This window comes from Ammodytes marinus, assembly GCF_949987685.1.
Source record: "Ammodytes marinus genome assembly, chromosome: 6".
Classification (NCBI taxonomy): domain Eukaryota; kingdom Metazoa; phylum Chordata; class Actinopteri; order Uranoscopiformes; family Ammodytidae; genus Ammodytes; species Ammodytes marinus.
In genome coordinates, this window is record NC_137235.1 from 27,799,223 (window position 1) to 27,818,192 (window position 18,970).

Below are 18,970 nucleotides of genomic sequence, written 5' to 3' on the forward strand. Positions count from 1 at the left end.
TGTGGCACAACTTACACCATACCGGGGGCAAGTTGTGCCACAAGACAACTTTTTTTCCGAAAGCTATATTTCTTAAACAGTTTATTCCAGATCCAAAGTTTTTATTGCCAGGGATGCACAACATCCTGAAATATATGTACATATTTGAGTTGGAGACATAATTGTCAAGGTCTCACTTTAAAATCACTTTGAGTAAAAAGTGGCACATCTCACCCCACTCTCCCCTAATACAGAAATGTCAACCTTGGAAATGTACGTTAAATTTATGCACTCAATACTTGGTCAGGGCATCTTTTGCATGAATTATTGCATCAATGAGGCATGGCGGCAATCATGGCTGATATGTTATGGAAGCCCAAGGTGCTTAGCGGCCTTCAGTTCATTTGTATTATTGGGTTTGGTGTGTCATCTTTCTCTTGACGGTTCAGGTCAAGCCAGTTGGCTGACCGATCACGCAGTCATAACATGGTCAGCCAACCAGTTCTAGTGGTTTTGCCTTGTGGGCAGGCGCCAAAAGTCTTGCTGGAAAGGAAATCAGCATCAGCATCTCCATAAAGCTTGTCAACAGACAGAAGGCAAGGCAAGGCAAGTTTATTTACTGTATATAGCACAATTCAGACACAAGGCCATTCAAAGTGCTTTACAGGGGCAAGATTAAAATAAATAATACACATTAGAAAAGCAAATTAATAGAAATAAAACATTTAAAAGCTAATGAATAGAAATAGAACATTTAAATAAAATAAAAATTGCAGGTTAAAATGGAAACAGAAACTTCTTCAGACTTGATTTAAAAGAGCTGAGTCGCAGCAGACCTCAAGTTTTCTGGAAGTTTGTTCCAGATATGTGCAGCATAAAGCATGACGTGCTCTAAAATCTCCTGGTAGACAGCTGTGTTGACTTTTGACTTGATAACACACAGTGAGTGAACCAACATCAGCACATTTTCATGGTACGCCATATCATCATTGACTGTGGAAACTTGACCCTGGACTTCAGGCAACTTGGATTATGGGCCTCTCCACTCTTCCTCCTGACTCTGGGACCTTGATTTGAAAGGCAAAATATCATTTGGATCAGTGATGATTTGTCATATTCTGATGTCTGGTGTATGGGTCCATGACCATAACACAGAGTACTGTGCAGCTTGCCAAGGAGGACAGTTGACGACTCAACTCATAAACATGACATTTCCATCAGATTTCTGCTTATTTTTTTTTAAACAGTCCAAAAAATTGGCAATCAAACACATCTTAGCCATTTACTTTGAATCAGTTTTTAATATTGTACAATTCAAAAATTTACACAATTTTCTTCATGTGTACACACAAGGAAACAGGAGCTGGCACTGATGGTGCTATTTTATACCTTTATCCTACAAAAAGAACCGTCAAGACAAATTATTTTCCAACAAATTACAATGTATTGAATCACAGTGTTTGAACAAAACTTTGAATAACAATATTAAGATGACAAAGTTTTCAGAAATCAATAAACTCTTTCTGCACACTGTTTCTTAAGCATAATGCTATGGAAAAAATTACTCACTAGCTCCAAAAATACTTTTCCCAATATAGTCCATTTAAAAGTCTGATTTTCACCCCATGCACCTGTGTTCAACTTTGTAGTTTGGTGTCAATGACCTGCATACAGCGGGGCCTTGTCAGTGTTCTTGTTTTCAGTGTGTGTCCAGAGACTGAATTGGGTTAACATTTGGAAAGTTGTAAAAGGGCGGAGGAGGAGGATTGAGCATGTGCTGTGGAAGCAGGAATGTTCAAAGGAGGGGCATAGGGGTAAGTATGGAAAGGAGGCCGCTGACGCATGTAAAGCCTGGGCACAACATTGGACATGTATGAAGGCAGGGCCGGAGGCAGAGATGGAGGTAGGGCCCCAGACATTTCAATTTAATTGTTTATGAGTTTACATATGATTTCAGTAGAAGAGAAAGTATAAGACAATCCGTTATGTTTTGTTGGTTATAATTATAATTTCTTTCTCCAAAATGTCTAATTGTACAAACAAGACACATAGTCAATCATCAGTGTTCCCCATTTTAGTTTACTTACTTTAATCAGAGAGAGGTTATTGGGGTGGCATGTGGTGGTTTTCGAATGTACCCGTCATAAAACTCCTGATATATGCAATCTGAAAAAAAGAACATAAGTTGTTGAACGGGACAAATAAACTCATATAGAAACAAAGGCAGTCTGAAAGCAGAAGTAAGCAATATCTTTTGAAGATACGCATTACATCACTCTATATTCATACAGTGATCACTTAAATAGTGTGCGCAGTTCATAATCCAGGTATCTCAGTCAGTCTGCTCTGCAGTTAGCAGAGGAGAAACTTCTGAACAACATCGTCTGGAAACTCTTAACAGGAGAAATAGTATCCGGGACAGGATTTATCTTCATAGATAATAAAGTTGATCAAATGCTTTCCCCCCTGGCTCTAAAAGTGGGTGAACATAAGCGTTTCCAAGTGATATAAAAAAAAACAGCTCTACACCAACCTTTCTCTTCAAGAACGCCACTTTTTTATCTTCTGTTGGGCCTTCTGCCTTTTCTGACTGCTCTCTTGCTGCAAGCATCGCAAGTCGTTTCGCCAAGCAATGTTCTAAAGCCCACACTTGACACCGACGCTGATGTTCCGCTCGCGAGGGTTTGTGGGGTCTCAGTACAACGTATTCTTTGAAATTCTGTATGTAGACATATTTGGGTGGCTGGACTGTGTCTATTTTGGGATGTATTGGGCCTTGTTTGACTTGCTGTATGGAGCCTACGTTTAGTTGCTGTACAGGGCCTTTTCTGAGTTGCTGTTGGCTGCTGATGGTTGGCTGCTTAGTGCCGACGACCTGAAAGCAGCGAGGACCAATTGCAGTGGGTTGCTGTAAACTACTTTTTCTGAATAGCTGTAAAGGGACTGTGTTGAGTTGCTGCGTGTTGCCTGTGTTGGGTTGCTGCGTGTTGCCTGTGTTGGGTTGCTGCGTGTTGCCTGTGTTGGGTTGCTGTGTGTTGCCTGTGTTGGGTTGCTGCACGTTGCCTGTGTTGGGTTGCTGCGTGTTGCCTGTGTTGGGTTGCTGCACGTTGCCTGTGTTGGGTTGCTGTGTGTTGCCTGTGTTGGGTTGCTGCGTGTTGCCTGTGTTGGGTTGCTGCGTGTTGCCTGTGTTGGGTTGCTGCACGTTGCCTGTGTTGGGTTGCTGCACGTTGCCTGCGTTGGGTTGCTGCACGTTGCCTGCGTTGGGTTGCTGCGTGTTGCCTGTGTTGGGTTTATGTGTGTTGCCTGTGTTGGGTTGCTGTGTGTTGCCTGTGTTGGGTTGCTGCGCGTTGCCTGCGTTGGGTTGCTGTGTGTTGCCTGTGTTGGGTTGCTGTGTGTTGCCTGTGTTGGGTTGCTGTGTGTTGCCTGTGTTGGGTTGCTGCGCGTTGCCTGCGTTGGGTTGCTGTGTGTTGCCTGTGTTGGGTTGCTGTGTGTTGCCTGTGTTGGGTTGCTGTGTGTTGCCTGTGTTGGGTTGCTGCGTTTTAACTGTGTTGGGTTGCTGTACGTTGCCTGTGTTGGGTTGCTTTGTGTTGGGTTGCTGTATGTTGCCTTTTTTGGGTTGCTGTAAATCCCTTTTACTGACTTGCTGTATAGGGCCTGTGTTGAGTTGCTTTATGGGACTTTTGTTGACTTCCTGTATGGTGCCTATTTGCTGTTGGCTGCTGGTGGTTGGCTGCTGAGTGCTGATGACCTGAAGGCAGCGAGGACCAGACATTGATCCAGTTTGTCCTTCACTTTTAGACAGATCTGGATTCAAAAGCAAGTAAGTGTCATCAAGAGATTGGCATTTCGGGTAAGACAAGTCACGTGATTCTGTAGATCGAGGACAGGGATAATAGGTGTTTTGTGGATAAGGATAACCGCTGGGATAATGGGTGGGAGGAATGGCACCCTGAGGTTGAGTGTGTTTCCAGTAGGGACTACTAGCAGCAGAGTATGCACTACTGTAGTAGACACTGTACTGAGAGTACTGGGGCGTACTGTAACCTGGAAATGCAGAGGAAGCAGCTGGCTGTGGATAGGGATACGTTTGGGGATAGGGATACGTTGGATGATAGGGATACGTTTGGTGTTGTGGATATGGATGTGGATCAATGGAGGTTTCTTTTCCATGTTCGTCTTTGCTCTTCTGTGCTTCTATACCACCCCAGTCATCGTCTCGCCATGTCCGTCCATCTCTACTTCTGTCTCTGGAGCGACTGCGTTTTCGCGTCCTCCTGTGTTTGGAGTCTCTGCTGTAGGAGCGCCGACGGCGAATGGGGCTGGGACTACAGCTGCTATAGGTGGAACTTGAGGAAGAGGAGGAGGAAGAGGAGCAAACAGAAAGTCTTTGAGAGTCTCCCTGTTGACTCTCCTGCACCTCTCTACTGATGGCCGCCTTGTCTTCAGGTTTCTTCCCGTACAGCCTCTCCTGAGTTCGATCTTCCATTTTGTTAATTTCCTCCACTTCCATGCTCATCCCCAGAGCTTTAAGAATGTTCTGGAGATGTTCACGCTGCTCATCCACCTCTGGTTTTTCTGCTTTCTCCTTCTCCTTCTTCGGTGCTGGGGGAGACTTGGATGGACTTCTAGAGCCTCTGTGGATCATCTTCTCCTCTTCATCAGGTAGGGAGAGTCTCTCATTGAGGGATCTCTCTTGACTTGGGATCTCTCGATGCGTCTTCCTCTCTCCACTGTTGCTCCGACTGTGTTCCAGCAGCGAGGCTCCACTGTTGGTTTGCCTGCTGTGGCTCCTCCTGGTGGGCGGATCCGGCTGAGTGTTCAGTAGCTCCTTGCATAAAGACATATCCTCACTGTCATCGTTGACAATCTTACTGAGCAAGTCAATGTCTACTCCTTTGTTGAGAATGCTGAGAAAGCGCTGGAAACCCTGGTTGGCTGCGTCCTCCTCTTCCACAGCTGTTGAAGTAACCATTTGGCTGGGAGGAGGCAGTATGACATCAGGAACCTGGAAAGGGTTCAAAAACACACACATGTCGTAATTGTTAAAACAGAAAGATGTCACAACCACACTCAAGTCATATTTTCACATAAGGGGTGCCGATGTTTCGCATGATCAGTCGCAACCAAGCCCCAACCACAGCGAGTTCTACCAGCATTCAATGCGGAAGTGACAAATTGCAGTGTTACCGGGTGGCCACTAAGGGCAGGTCAGAGAACAGGGGCCGTATTCACAAAACATTTTAAGGCTAGGAGTAGGTCCTAACGTGCTGATTTAGGAGTAACTCTCAAAAATAAGGGGCGTTTCACTCCTAATTTTAGGACTCCTAACCTTTCAAGATAAGTGTAATTCACAAAGCATTTTAGCGCTAAAACTAGCTCCTCGAGAGGACTTCTAAGTCACTAATAGGCCTTTCACACCGCCGCAAAATCGGCGCTAGTTCTGGGCTAGTTCGGAGTTAGAGCCAGTGTTTTGGTTTCACACCGCCAGAAAGCCTGCTCCGGGCCGTAAAAACCGGTTCAACTCATACCTCAGGATTGAGCAGGGTTTGAAGTGAACTGCTTGCGCCAGCGGCCGGGGGAGGGATTATCCTGACCAACCAGACCAACTAAAACCTCATGCCCGCCATGTTTAAAAACACCGCTACTACGAGACGTAAACATAACATAATTACCGAACGTAGCGATCAAATTGACCGGCGAGAATACGCTGTATGGGTCCTGTTTGGTTAAGAAAGCAAAGCGAGAGCTAACACGTGTAAAAATAAGACGTATTCGCCGCTGTTGTTGTGCTTAAAGCTAGCGGTAGCTTTAGCGTTAGCCACAAGAGCAGTGGCGTCGGGCGACGTACACACACGTTTACAGTGACGTCATGACGTTGCTCTCTTGCCGGCTGCATGGCTGTCTCCGGTCGATGTGAAACCAACCGGTTCATAACTGGGATAAGGCTGTAACCAGTTTTGAACTGACCCCAACACCAGCCTGGAACTGACTCTTGGTTCATTTTGGTGTGAAAGTCCTATATGAGTAAATCACAGACAACCATTTGTTGGCATTTTGGAGAGATGATAGTGAGCTTTACAAAAGGTACCTTAATAGCTGTAAGGGTTTAATGATCATAGTAAAGCTATATTTAGAAAGTATGGACAAATTTATATTTATTATATCTATAAAAAAATAAAAATGAAGTTCCTTTTCCTGCAGTTTATTGTTCTATTGTTTATTGTGGATCCCCATTAGTTGACACAGAAGCGGCAGACTAGTCTTCCTGGGGTCCAATTCAAATCTGAACACACAAACAACAAATCATCACATTCACTGAAATACAGTAAAAGTACAGTGACAAGACTACAAATACATAACAACAGTTGCAAACAAACAAATAAATGGGCATCTGGGCGCCTCAGAGCGCGCAAACACCCACATCAAAACACAATACATTGAGCGCCAAGCCAAGCCAAGTCAAGTCAGAGTCCCGAGTTCATATTTAACATAAATAAAAATAGGATTTAATTTGCCTCTTGAATTCCCTCCTCACAGGTATAACACAAATGTGCGAAGGGAGTACATTCCACAAAGAGATGGATCTATAGAAGGATGTCCTCCTCATTGAGTTGCTTTGGGTTTACGATGCTGCAGTATATTTTCCGGCCTTTACTCAGAAAAACGGCGTTGGTAGTGGGTTGATGAAAGAAGACGCAGTTTGAGGCAGATGAGGAGGTCTTCAGGAACAATTCTTTTATTTACAACAAAACTCATCCTGCAGTCAAAACGAAGCCAATAAAAAGTTAAAGTGTTTGTAGCCAAAAAACTAATAGAGGTACATGCATAAAACCAAAAGCTATGAAAAGTTCCTGTATCCTAAAAGACTTGATTTTTGCAGAATTGTGGCTGCTTTTAACCCTAACCAGCTCCACCCTAATGAGGACATCCTGAGTTTAGTCATCACCTAGAGTCGATATGTCACGTTGGCCAAGAAGTTTGATTCAGCAACTTTTAAGACAATGCTGATGATGATGATGATGATGATGATGATGATGATGGCCAGGGTCAATAAACTACTGTTAACTCTTAGCCAGACTGTCTTTGATTAACTCACAAGACAGTCACCTTTGTGTGAAATTTGAATGATCTACAGGTCAGCCTTGAGGGTTTCCTCACTCAGGCAGCTGACATCCCTGACTTTGCCCCCTGCCAGATGAGGCATTGTCTTTGTCCTGCTCTGTAGCAGTATAGGCCTTAATATAAAATGTATAGTATCATAATACACTACAGTAATCTTAAAATGTGTCGTGACGAAATACACTACAATGCACTGAAAGTTACTGTTGGTGTCACGTTTGGGTTTAATTTGTTACTGGAGTAGGCCTATATGTGGTGCTTCGCAGCATGACCTCCGTTCCACAGGTCGGCTACTGTATAGTTGCGCGTCTCGCCTTTTTCCTTCCGCATGCACTTTACAATTTCGCCGGCTGTTGTTTCTAAATTGTGAATTTCCTGGTTTGTCGCTGTCTGACTATTGCTGCATAGTCCGCCGTTGAGAGAAATACAGTGAGAGTGCATGGCGTGCAGCTGTTCAATGAGGATATTTTTTCCGATTCAAATCATTGTGAAATTTTAAATAAATAGACCTATGTGGCGCTATTGTAGGTTAATTGTGTGAAACCCTGCAGTATCTTGGTTTCATGTTAAATCAGTGTCACTTGTCATTAATTGTATACAGTATAAAAAGTATTTACTTTAATACAGCGACACAATATGGATATCTCCCACAGTGTTCATATCATAAATTCACTCTTAGCTCTCATTCCCTCTCAGCCAATCACTGTGGGCATAGAAGGTATGAGCATCACATCATCCATAGCAACAGGGTCAACACCGCCCTCTAGTCTTAGCTTAGGAGTCCCTCCCATTCCTTAGTAAAAGTTGGTCTTATCAGCTTTGTGAATAGGTTTAAAGAAATTACTCCTTACTAAGAACTTTTAGTGCTCCTTAGGAGTAAAGATAAGATGTTTTGTGAATACGGCCCCTGGTTTGCACACATCTCAGGAGGATATTTGGACCACTCCTCTTTGCAGATCCTGTCCTAATAGTCAATAATGTGGGCAAGTCTGTCTGCCTATCATTCTCACTCCGATGCACACTCAGTCCATGCTTAAAGGAAACACGATTAAAACACTGGATTCAAATGTTCAAATGTATTTTAAAAAAGCAAATCAAAAACATACTTAGATAAAGATGTTAAAATGTATTAAAAAATGTGTTTAAAAAGTAACGCACAAGAATGTTTAGAATGTTTAAAAAATATATGTTTAAATTTGTAAAATAATTAAAAGATCTTTCAAAACACACAGCTCACTCTCTCACACTTTGAAAACCCCTGCTATATACTGTGGAGGGAGATTAGCCAGCCTGACTATACATTTGAAAGAGGACAATGTTCTTGTAGACAGCCTCCTGCTGTTCTGGGTCAGCCTGCCCCACCCACGATTATAATATGAATGTATATCTCAAACCTGTCTGCCTCCCAACCTGTCTCCCCCTCCTCTTCCCCCACCCAGCTTACCTGTCTACCTGTCTCCTACCTCCCCCACCCTTGCCTGACCCTCCAACTCAGATCAACCTGACCCCTCCCATGTTTTACAATAACAATGTATGTATATTAGAACTGTCTGCCTCCCTGCCTGTCTCTCCTCCAAACCCACTGTTAGACGCTGTCATGGAATTGAAATATCAACCTTTAAAAGATGAGAATTTAGTCAATTAATACCAGATGACACAATGTTTAAATACAAAAATAGAACAGATCTTTAATGTTTGCAAACATGAGTCAAGACAACAATCAAGCAATGGGATTGTGTGAAATGACCAACGATAGGCGGTAAGACAGAGAGTTTATAGTGAAATCTAATTACGCACGAACATTCCAGCCTACGTACAAGATTCTCCTCAGCCAGATATATTGTTAGTTATCTTACAGACATAGTTCTCAGGAGCCATCTGGGTCAAAACATACACTCCTTACGCAGTTTGAGTATCTCAGAACATAACAACCTTCACCATCAAGGTAAGGTCAGGATTTTTGTTGATTAGCTTACGAATATTTAGAGTCAAGATGGCACTAGTCTATATAAACACATAATTATTATGACTGTAATAAACATTTCCACAACAACGCCTCCCCCCCGGGGAGTAAATGTTCCTTAAATATGTGACGATTTAAGGAAAAGTGATTACTCCTTGTAACATACTTACCATGTGTTGGAACTAGTGACCACTCTGCGGAGTTTCTTGCTATTGATTGAAAATAAACCTTTTGCTTTAACAAACGTATCATTTGTGCTTGTTTTCCTCACCACAATACCTTATCCAAGTCTCCTGAAATCTCCTTCCACCTGAGTTATCTCTGTCTTTGAAAGAACTTCCTTCACAGTTAGAACTACTGTGTACTATTCTATACTATAGTTCAACCAAGTATCCTGTATCATAGATGTATTCCATTTTTGTAACAAACTGAGCATTTTGAAAACCAGTTGAAAAGTTCAGTGTCACAGTAAAAGACATCACAGTAATATTTACAAAGTAAGTTTTTTTTTAACCCTATATTTCTCTTTCTGTGATGTCACGAGAAAGAGAAATATAGGGTTAAAAAAAACACTCTTTCTGCCTTTTCTCAGGCTAGGATGAACCGATTTCAATTTTTTTCGCACATTTATACTACATAGGATCTCAGAATTCAATACACCTTCATATGCAAACCGGTGAAGTAGGCCTTTAAGTCAAGATGGCACAAGTCTAGACTGTAGCGTAACATTCCACAACACACTATACACTCAAATGAATGGTGTAAAACAGCCCATTGGTTATCTCATCATTTCATGCATTACTCACCTTGGACAAGGAGTTGGCCGCATGTTGTTGCTGCAAAATGACATTCACCCTGTCTCGAAGAGTTGATCCATTGTAGTGAGCAGAATGTTCTTTACAGGGAAATATCCTTCCCTTCACACTGGGTTCAACGTGTTTCAGACCAATAGCAACTTTCTTATGCAGTATCCGCTCCTCTATCTCTTCCAGCTCTTTCTGCTTTCTTGACAGCTCTTCGTCCACCTCGTCCATTACAAGTGATTCTCCGTCTGGGTCTCCCACTCTGTCCTCCTTCATGTAGATTAGAACTTACTTGATGGGAGGGTTGTGTCTCTTTCCTCCTACATCGACTCCCACGCTGCTTTGCGGTTCGCCGGCTGTGTATCCTGAGTATTCCCATTCATGATTAGCTCCCGAGGCATTCTCCATGCTGTCACCGACGTCTCTCTGGTGTTCTGGGTCCAGACTTTTCCGCACCCGGTGAATAGCATCGACAAAGTCAAGCCGATTCATCTTCCAGCCAGTCTTTGGAGTTTCGAGTTTTTCTTTCAAGTCAGTACACTCTGGAAAGTAAAATAAAAAAACAAGGTGGAAAATAAGCTATTGTTTATTATTATATCAACCCCCAATTCGTGACTGTATAGGCCTACAGCTAATTTCAGCACCAAGGACTGCCTTATTTAAATATTGACTGATTCTGAGAAAAGGAAAAAGCCTAGCATTTGATAGCGAACTCCTTATCGCGCTGTTAAATGGTGTTATCAATTTGGAAAAATATAATGCCGAAAGAACAGCAATACGGATTTGTTGTTCTAGATATCTAAACTGGACAGCTACTAGCAGTTTACTTACATAGCTGCAGACGCCCACTTCCTCCGTTGCATTTGGGATTTTTTTTCCTTAAAAGTCTACAACTTCGAACACGCAGTTCTCTGACAGTAACATGTAGAAAGCTTCAGCAAGTTTGAAGTTTCAGAAGTCGGCAAAACAAGAAGGGCACTGTAAAAAAAAGAATTAGCTTGAGCTGAAGAGGGGCCAGGACTGTTCATACTGCTTCGATGGTGTTAACAAATAACAGCGCCACCAGCGGACAGAAGGAGTGTCGCATGTATAACTCTGGCGGTGTAATATATTACCCTAAAACCATAGATAGTAGCCCTAAACCTTTTATATACAATCTATGCCCTAAACATGACCTGATCATACAGTCTATGGACATGCATTAGGGCATTCCTTGCGTTGCAAATCACATAGTTTTTCTTTTTACTACACTACAAACTTAAGTGTGCTGGTTTTCACTGAAAAAATGCAATTGGATGCATAAGGGCATCTGGGTATTTCTAGCATACTACATTTGACATGAATGAATCGGGACACCATAAATCTTTAAAAATAAATAGTAGGGAGGTATGGTTATTGGAGAGCTGATAATTGAATTGTTTTCATGTACCACTCACCGGTTCCAGTCAGCCATTTTATCTTTAACACAAAATAAATAACCAAAAAACAAGTACACAGTCATGTCAGGAAGTATTAATCCTACTGCGACGTCCACATTTCCCCTTTTCTCCACACATAGTACACACAGACAAACACACACTGGCAGTTAACAGGGACTCTCTTACTTGAGGGCGTTTCAGCTGCATAAAGGTTAGAGATGATGAAAAACGATAACTCACCACCACCACCCTGGTATCTGTACAGTAGCAGTGTGGTGTAGTTTGTATGATCATGACCGTAACAGAGTAGGGTGCATCCTGCCAACAGGACCGTTGATGTTAGCACTCAACTCATATACATGACAGTCCCATCCAAATTGTCTCTTTTATTTTAAAGTCAGAAATAGTCCAATAGCCATCTCATTTGAATCAGTGTTTAATATTATGCAATTCAAATATATTTTCACAATATTCTGGATGTGTACACACAAAGAAAACATGTCATCTTGACAAACAGAGGAGCTAAAGTATAGAGCACATTTTTTTTATTGTAGGTCAGATCAACACAAATATTATTTCAACAAAAATGACAATGTATTGAATATTAACAAACATTGTTACAATATTAAGATAAAAGTGATCAGAAATCAATAAAGAACTTTCTGCACACTTTTTCTTCAGCACAACAATCCTATGGGAGTAGGAACTCCAACACAACCCTTCATCGACAGGTTGCTAGCAAATGTTAAAGACTCATTTTCTTTTGGTTGATGATCAAAAGTGTTTTTTTTTAGGTTGAAACAGGACCTCCTTAAGTCCAAACCGTTAACTTTACAAATATGTTTCATCACTCTGCAGTGGCAAAAAAATGCTTTTCACAATATAGTCCATTTAAAAGTCTGATTTTCACCCCATGCACCTGTGTTCAACTTGTGTCAATGACCTGAAGACAGCGGGGCCTCGTCAGTGTTTTTGTTTTCAGTGTGGTGTCCAGAGACTGAATTGGTTTAACATTTGGAAAGTTGTAAAAGGGCGGAGGAGGATTGAGCATGTGCTGTGGGAGCATGTGACTTGTTTGAGCTACTGGCGGAGGAATGTTCGAAGGAGGGGCATAGGGGTAAGCATGGAAGGGAGGCTGGTGAGGCATGTAAAGCCCGGGCCCAACATTGGACATGTAAGAAGGCAGGGCCGGTGGCAGAGATGGAGGTAGGGCTGGAGGAAGAGCTGGAGGTGGGACTAGGTATGGCCGGGGTGGGCAGTTTACTGACGAGTATATGGGCATCACCGGTGCTGCCGGAGGTGGCTCTGACAAACTGTATGTGGGATTTTGATATGCAGCGCTGATTTCCAGGGAGTTGGTTTCACATTTCTCAACATCTGCTTGAGCGCCACCGCTGCTATACTCGCCATATTCAGCATCCCAACATACCTGTCTATTCATCTCTGATACATCCGTTTGAGCAGAATACGCGTCCTTTTCCCTGAAATACTCCCGAGTTGACGGACTGAAACTAGACCTGCTTGATGAGAATCTACCTTGCAGTCTAGGCGAAGACCCTCGCCTGGTATCCCTTTCCCTGCTTCCTGCTCGGCGGTGGCGTTCCTTCTCGCCGTCCTTCTTTCCGTACAAACGCTCCTGGATGCGATGTGACATTTGGCCCAATTCTTCAAATCCGAAATCCATGCCGATGGCCTGCAAAACATCCTGCATTTGCCTGCGCTTGTTCTCGTCTTCGGGCGTCAGTGTTACATTCTCCACCACAGACTCAGGTCTACTGCTGGAGCTCACGTGGCTTTGTTCTTGGTCGCCCGTTTGCAGGGACTTCTCCTCAGAGGTGGAGTCCCTCTTTGGGCTGAGGGACCTGTGTGGAGGCAGGGGTGAAGCCGCTCTCCTTGATCCTTCGCTCTCACTCCAGTAGCTTGTATTTTGCTGGCTTTCCTCTTGCCTCCCAGAGCCACCGGGAGGCCAGAGATTATCCGCAGATTTCATGAAAGAATTTGGAGACCGTGGTCGCTCGTCCACGTCTGTGGAGGCCTGAGAAACCATCTTGTTTAGCATGGCCACATTCACACCCCTGTTGAGCACGTTGAGGAAACGCTGAAAACCTTTTTCCGACGACTTCTGCTCAGGAACGGCCGTACTTTGGGGGGTGACATCGCTCCCAAAAGACTAATGGGAAAGACACGGAAGCAACCACAGTTTATGGCACTATTATGGGCTGTGTTGTTTTGACAAATACAAGTGTAGCACATGAACAATGTGTGAGAGATGTGTCCCTGTAAAATGTAACGTCTATACTGATTGGATCGGGGCCCTCTCATACTTTATTTGATCAGAATAATGTTCTCTCAGGAGAATATGGCGTTTCTATTGGCCCTAAACACACTGAAAAACTACACAATCTACTACTACTACTACTTCTGTGTCAGTGTGTTGCAATGGCTACTTTTGTAACCCAGTAGGCTCAACTGGTGTAATATTAGTAGCTATGGAGAGATGACATGAAAACCGCAATACACCATTGGTTAGCTTGAGCTGCTGCAGCTAGTTGCCACCATACCTAAGACCATGTGGCGGAAGCTGAAGAAACCACTCTCACTGCAACCCATTCAAATGGTGTACATACATTCAGATCAGGAACTCTCTCCAGTAGCTAGACAAATTGTGAATACCTTCTCATAGTCACTATCTATCACAAAGTGAAAAAAAATAATTTAAACATACATTTTTGGAGAACATTATGAACACTGATGATGTAACAAAATAGCACCTTGTTAGAATCCTGCACTAAAGTGAAGAATGGAGTTCTTATTCTCTATAACAATTGCCTTGCAGTTTTTTTCCTCAGCATTTTAAATTCTGAATTGTTTTACATGTTGAACATAACTCTCTAGCCGTTCTCTTCCTCCCTGCCTCTGTTGCTGCATATCACAAGATTTTATTTCTAACTGTCCATCAATGGAATAGTTGGAATACCACTGGCAGGTATGACAGCACGTTTGCATGCACCACATAAACAAAACATGGGCTCACTGACAGAACAGCTCCATGGGGATACTAGAGTTGTAGTCAACAATGCTAAGCAGCTTCTTAGTTCTTTGCTCCCATCGCATACCTGCCTACACCTTTCACTGATAAAACACAGTCCTGAATTGCCACTATTGAGATAACCCACCTGTCCATTAGATCCATTCAATGAAAACCTTGTTCTATTTTGACGATGATCTTCATGATCTGTGGAAGGGCTGTCATTCCTCTCTCTGGGTTTGGCATAACTCTGTTAGATAGGGAGGAATATATCATTAAAGTACATCAAAATGAATCTGTCACACAATCCTTCCACTGCCGCTAACACACAATGACCACGTTTTTCAGCATTTGCCGCAGTTTGCGACACGTGCCCTGCTTTACTGCTGTTAAACTAAAGTGTGTACACCATGGTGTTACACTCCTTGTACAAAGATGTGTCATTTTATTTTATTTATTTATTATTCTTTCGGACAATTCCACACAATACACAATTTTCTCTTGCAAATATTCATACATCATACTTTGTGTTGTCCGAAGGGAGACGGAAGAAGCCAAAGGCTTATCAGGTCCCGCCCCCATTTTAGGCTGACAAAACAATGCAAATTAACAATAATGACATAAAGAGAATGCTCATTTTGCTTTGACGGGAAAGGAATTATTGTTGGAAAAGAATGTGCTGACGTCAGCATTCAGGACGCTTCTTGTGACTAGTGATTGCACTGGTTGATTTAGAATATGCTGGCTAACATGTAAACGGGAATATCCCCATAGCTACTTACCAGTTTACACTTTGGTCTGTGTTTTTAAATCAACTGTATAGAAATGCAACTTTCTGTTCCATGTTGTAAAGCAGGGGTTTTCAAAGTGTGAGAGAGTGAGCCCCCCCTCAGAGAACAAATTTCAGCGGAGCCCCCCCCCCCCCAAAAAAATAATTATTATTATTATTTTACAAATTTAAACATGTTTTTGAAACATTCTAAACATTTTTGTGCGTTTTTAAACACATTTAATACATTTTAACATCTTAATCCAGTTTTTTAATCCTGCTTCCTTTAAGCATGGATAATACTGACTGAGTGTGCATCGGAGTGAGAAAGATAGGCAGACAGACTTGCCCAAATTATTGACTAGTTAAATGTCATTCACACACCCAATGTTTTTTCGCTAGTGCCTCCAATGTCCTGCTGGAGGATAATAGTAGCCAGTGGAGAACCAGACCCTCCTAGGGGAGTCCGGGGGTATGCCCCCCCGGGAGTTTTTTTTTCACCTTTTTAAAGTGAAATGCATGAATCTGGTGCACTTTGAGAGGACAATTAAGAGGCTAAATATGAGGAATTTTGTGTGAACAAATATTGTGGAGACACTGGGTCTGATTAATTAGAAGCTATTGAAGAAGGACACATGGATTTTCCATAAAAATATTAATTTAAAATAAACAAAATAAATGTATGCAGGGTCCTCTGGGTTGGGCTTGGTGCTCTTTTTCTTTAACGAGACCTATTTCTCTGTAATTTACTGAATGCATTTAAATGCAGTGAGGGGAACGAAGCAGAAGAACTTGTGTCCAGCTATGCCGTGATCTTAGTATAAAAAAGAAAAACTAAAAAAAAAAAAAATATTTTTTTTTTTTTTTTTAGTTTTTCTTTTTTTTTACATATTCATCCGCGCCCCCCCTGCCATAACCCCGCGCCCCCCAAGGGGGGCGCGCCCCACAGTTTGAAAACCGCTGTTGTAAAGGTTTCACAATATGATAAAAGAAAGAGACAAAAAAACTATTAAAATGTTTTCTCTTTCACTATTTTAATAAAAAAAAATCTATGTTTTAGTACAAAAGCAGGTTTTGGACAAAACCCAAAACTGATAATAATATTGCAGAATATAAAGGCTTATGTAAATGTGACTTTATTATATATATGCAGTTAAGTCATGTCTTCATATCAAGCACCAATCAGGTTAAGAAGACTAACCAACTTATTTAGAATACTGTCTTAACCGGAGTATGGACCTTAATCAGAATATACTGTGTGTGCATGTAAACACTGTCAATGTTTAGTGTGACTAACCTTCGTATAGTTATCTTGCGATCGTCTTCTTTCTTGTGAGCGGTCCCGGCTCCTTTCGTGGCCATCCCCATCTTTGTAATAGCCGGACGACGACTGTCTGCAAGTGGAATCCTCACGTTGATGCCTGTAGGTGAACTCCTCATGCTGATATCGGTGCCTGGAGTCTTGACTGGTAGTTTTCCTATATATCAAGTCCTCTTCATGTTGTGTACGTGAACGTGAACGTGAAAAACTCTCCGTCGTCGACTGCCTGTTTGTTTTCTCCTCTGGCTCACGTCTGTACCTGTAATCGTCTCCGCCATCGTCCGCTGTGAACTTTGTTTGCCTTTTCTTCTCTGAATCGCCCCACTCGGATGAGGACGTGCGTTGTCTCCTCAGCGGGCTCCTCCTGTCTCTGCTCAGTGAGTCTTTACTGTACTCCCTGCTCCTGCTCCTCCTCTCTGTGCCAGCGTGCCCTCCTCCCTCCCCACTGTATTTGTGGTAGGAATCATGGAGGTTATTATCTCTGGGAGGTTCACGCCTTTCTTCCCATCTGTCATCATAGTTGTCCAGCTGCCTTGAACTTCTGTCACGGTGGTGCTGCTGCCGCCGCCAGTGACTGCTCTCGGACCAGTTTGAGTTCATCATCCCAGCTAAGCAACTGGATAGCAAAGACTACAGCAAAGAAGGAAAACAAGAAAAAGAAAATTAGCTTTAAAATCACAAGTTAAAGAACTCATACAGACTGATAAATAGCCAGCCATGGATCATATACAGTAGACAGGACATATCTCACTTGATTTATTACCAAATAATACTTTGTGGTCTCTTTTAGAATCATTTCATTAATCTCAAGTGTACACTTGTCTTAAGTAAAGGATAATAAAATCGGTACAATTCCTACAGTACTCCTTGGGAAGATTGACATATTTTCATCACGCCGGGTCTAAAATGTACAATACACGATCACACAGTTGTGCACCACACTTTCACTTGCTCGAATATATTGAAAGGATAGACTGAAAACCTTCAATCGTTCTTATAGCAAATATAAACGATGTCATGCTAAGAAGAGAGAAAAAGATTATGTCTTCAATTATGATGATGAGAGATAACAGGTACAGTCACGTAACTAACTAGAAACATGATATCGATAGCAGCAGTGTGCTATCACTCTGAGTAACAGAAACACTGATTGCCTTAAAAACGGAGAGCCAGTGGGTCACTCGGTCACCACTACAGCAGGTGTCTAGTTGAGCTTTGATAGACAGGTTGTGGCTTCGGTATGTTTGGACCATTTGGACGTAGCTTTAGCTGCTGCTAACTGGCTAACTGTTTGCTAGTAGGTTGGCTGTAAAGTAGCAAAGATTTAGCTAGGCAGTTAGCTTTGGCTATTATAGGCAGTTAGCGTTGGCTATTATAATTGACAAACTGTGCCTTTCGATTATTTCCAGTTTATAGCGACCCTTTTGAGCGGAAACCATTATCTTGGTGTTCATGCCTTCAGACGACTCGGCAACAGTCATGGCTAACGTGCAGGGGGCCGTTTCGTTCTTAGCAATACTGCGTAGCAACCTAACTTTACATTACCTTATCCGTGGGACGAGTCCACTTTCTTTAGAGCAGGGGCATGGGAAATACTGAGTCTAGGCTTGGCAAATTTTAAAAGTCCTAACAACAAACTGTCAAGCAGTTAGTCATCATTCCTAGCGTTTGTAACCAGATTATTATGGGCCGGTGGCGCGTCTTGTCTGCGAGATTTTTTCCCTTACTCCCCCCCGCCCCCCTGTGAGTAACAAGGGGTTTCAATTAGCGCCACCACCTGGACGGAGTGCGAACAACCTAAACTGCTGTTCTTTAGGTTTAATCGTCGGTTTCTACTTTTATATGGGCTACTATCTATGGTTGCTACAAAAGCATTAGCGCCACCTTCTGGGCTAGAGTATAACGACCTAGTGTTAATGGAAAATCCATCCATACATTTTTATTTTGTCAGAAGTACCCTACATTATTATAAAAAATAGGTTAATGTGTTTAACATATTGTGTAACCTATGCGTCACCGTTTGTATAGGCCTAGTTCCTTTATTTGCAGAAAGCATTTTGACATGTCACAGTAGGAAAAGCAAGGTGTAAATAAGCAAATAAATGATTGCTGAATTCCATTTAGCTGCTTCAGTTTCAGGCTACTGGTATAGTTCATGTTGGCTCACTGGCACACTTGCAGTCACTGCCATTGCTAACTGGGATAATGGAATAGTACTGAGCCATTGAAGAATGGACTGTTTGGTCTGAGCATGGGGCTAATATGGAGAGCAAAATCCACATTTATCAATGTCATCGGGACATACTCTTAAAACTGTCTTTTTTACTGTCTCGATTGTTTGACAGGACTGTGTGGGCATGGTCGTATCAAACGTTCATTGTTTTTATAGAACGTTTGGGCAGAGAACTGCCGTGATTGCTAGCCTAGGCTACTTATTTTGTAGTAAGAACCGGAGCATCTCCTGCCTCAAACCAAATTTCGGTAAAGTTTATCAAACTCAAATGACAATATCTTTTAATTGATATTAATAAATATGCCTAACTCTTTGCAGATGCTTACTTTCATACGAC

At 42.3% G+C, this 18,970-nt stretch overlaps 2 protein-coding genes across 2 annotated transcripts; both read right to left on the reverse strand.

Annotated features, from left to right (window-relative positions):
• Nucleotides 1-430: 430 nt before the first annotated feature.
• Nucleotides 431-10,819, reverse strand: LOC307251518 (uncharacterized protein). The gene is made up of 5 exons (XM_080028886.1): nucleotides 10,692-10,819; nucleotides 9,868-10,404; nucleotides 2,513-4,984; nucleotides 2,067-2,145; nucleotides 431-1,046 (listed from the first exon to the last, which is right to left on the reverse strand). Exons 2-4 carry the CDS (start codon nucleotides 10,138-10,140, stop codon nucleotides 2,083-2,085), a joined length of 2,808 nt encoding a protein of 935 aa, XP_079885012.1. The 5' UTR covers nucleotides 10,141-10,404; nucleotides 10,692-10,819; the 3' UTR covers nucleotides 431-1,046; nucleotides 2,067-2,082.
• A 942-nt stretch (nucleotides 10,820-11,761) lies between these two features.
• Nucleotides 11,762-18,097, reverse strand: LOC307252344 (uncharacterized protein). Its single transcript, XM_080029989.1, has 4 exons — nucleotides 17,946-18,097; nucleotides 16,377-17,030; nucleotides 14,459-14,560; nucleotides 11,762-13,452 (listed from the first exon to the last, which is right to left on the reverse strand). Exons 2-4 carry the CDS (start codon nucleotides 17,001-17,003, stop codon nucleotides 12,208-12,210), a joined length of 1,974 nt encoding a protein of 657 aa, XP_079886115.1. The 5' UTR covers nucleotides 17,004-17,030; nucleotides 17,946-18,097; the 3' UTR covers nucleotides 11,762-12,207.
• Nucleotides 18,098-18,970: the final 873 nt, after the last annotated feature.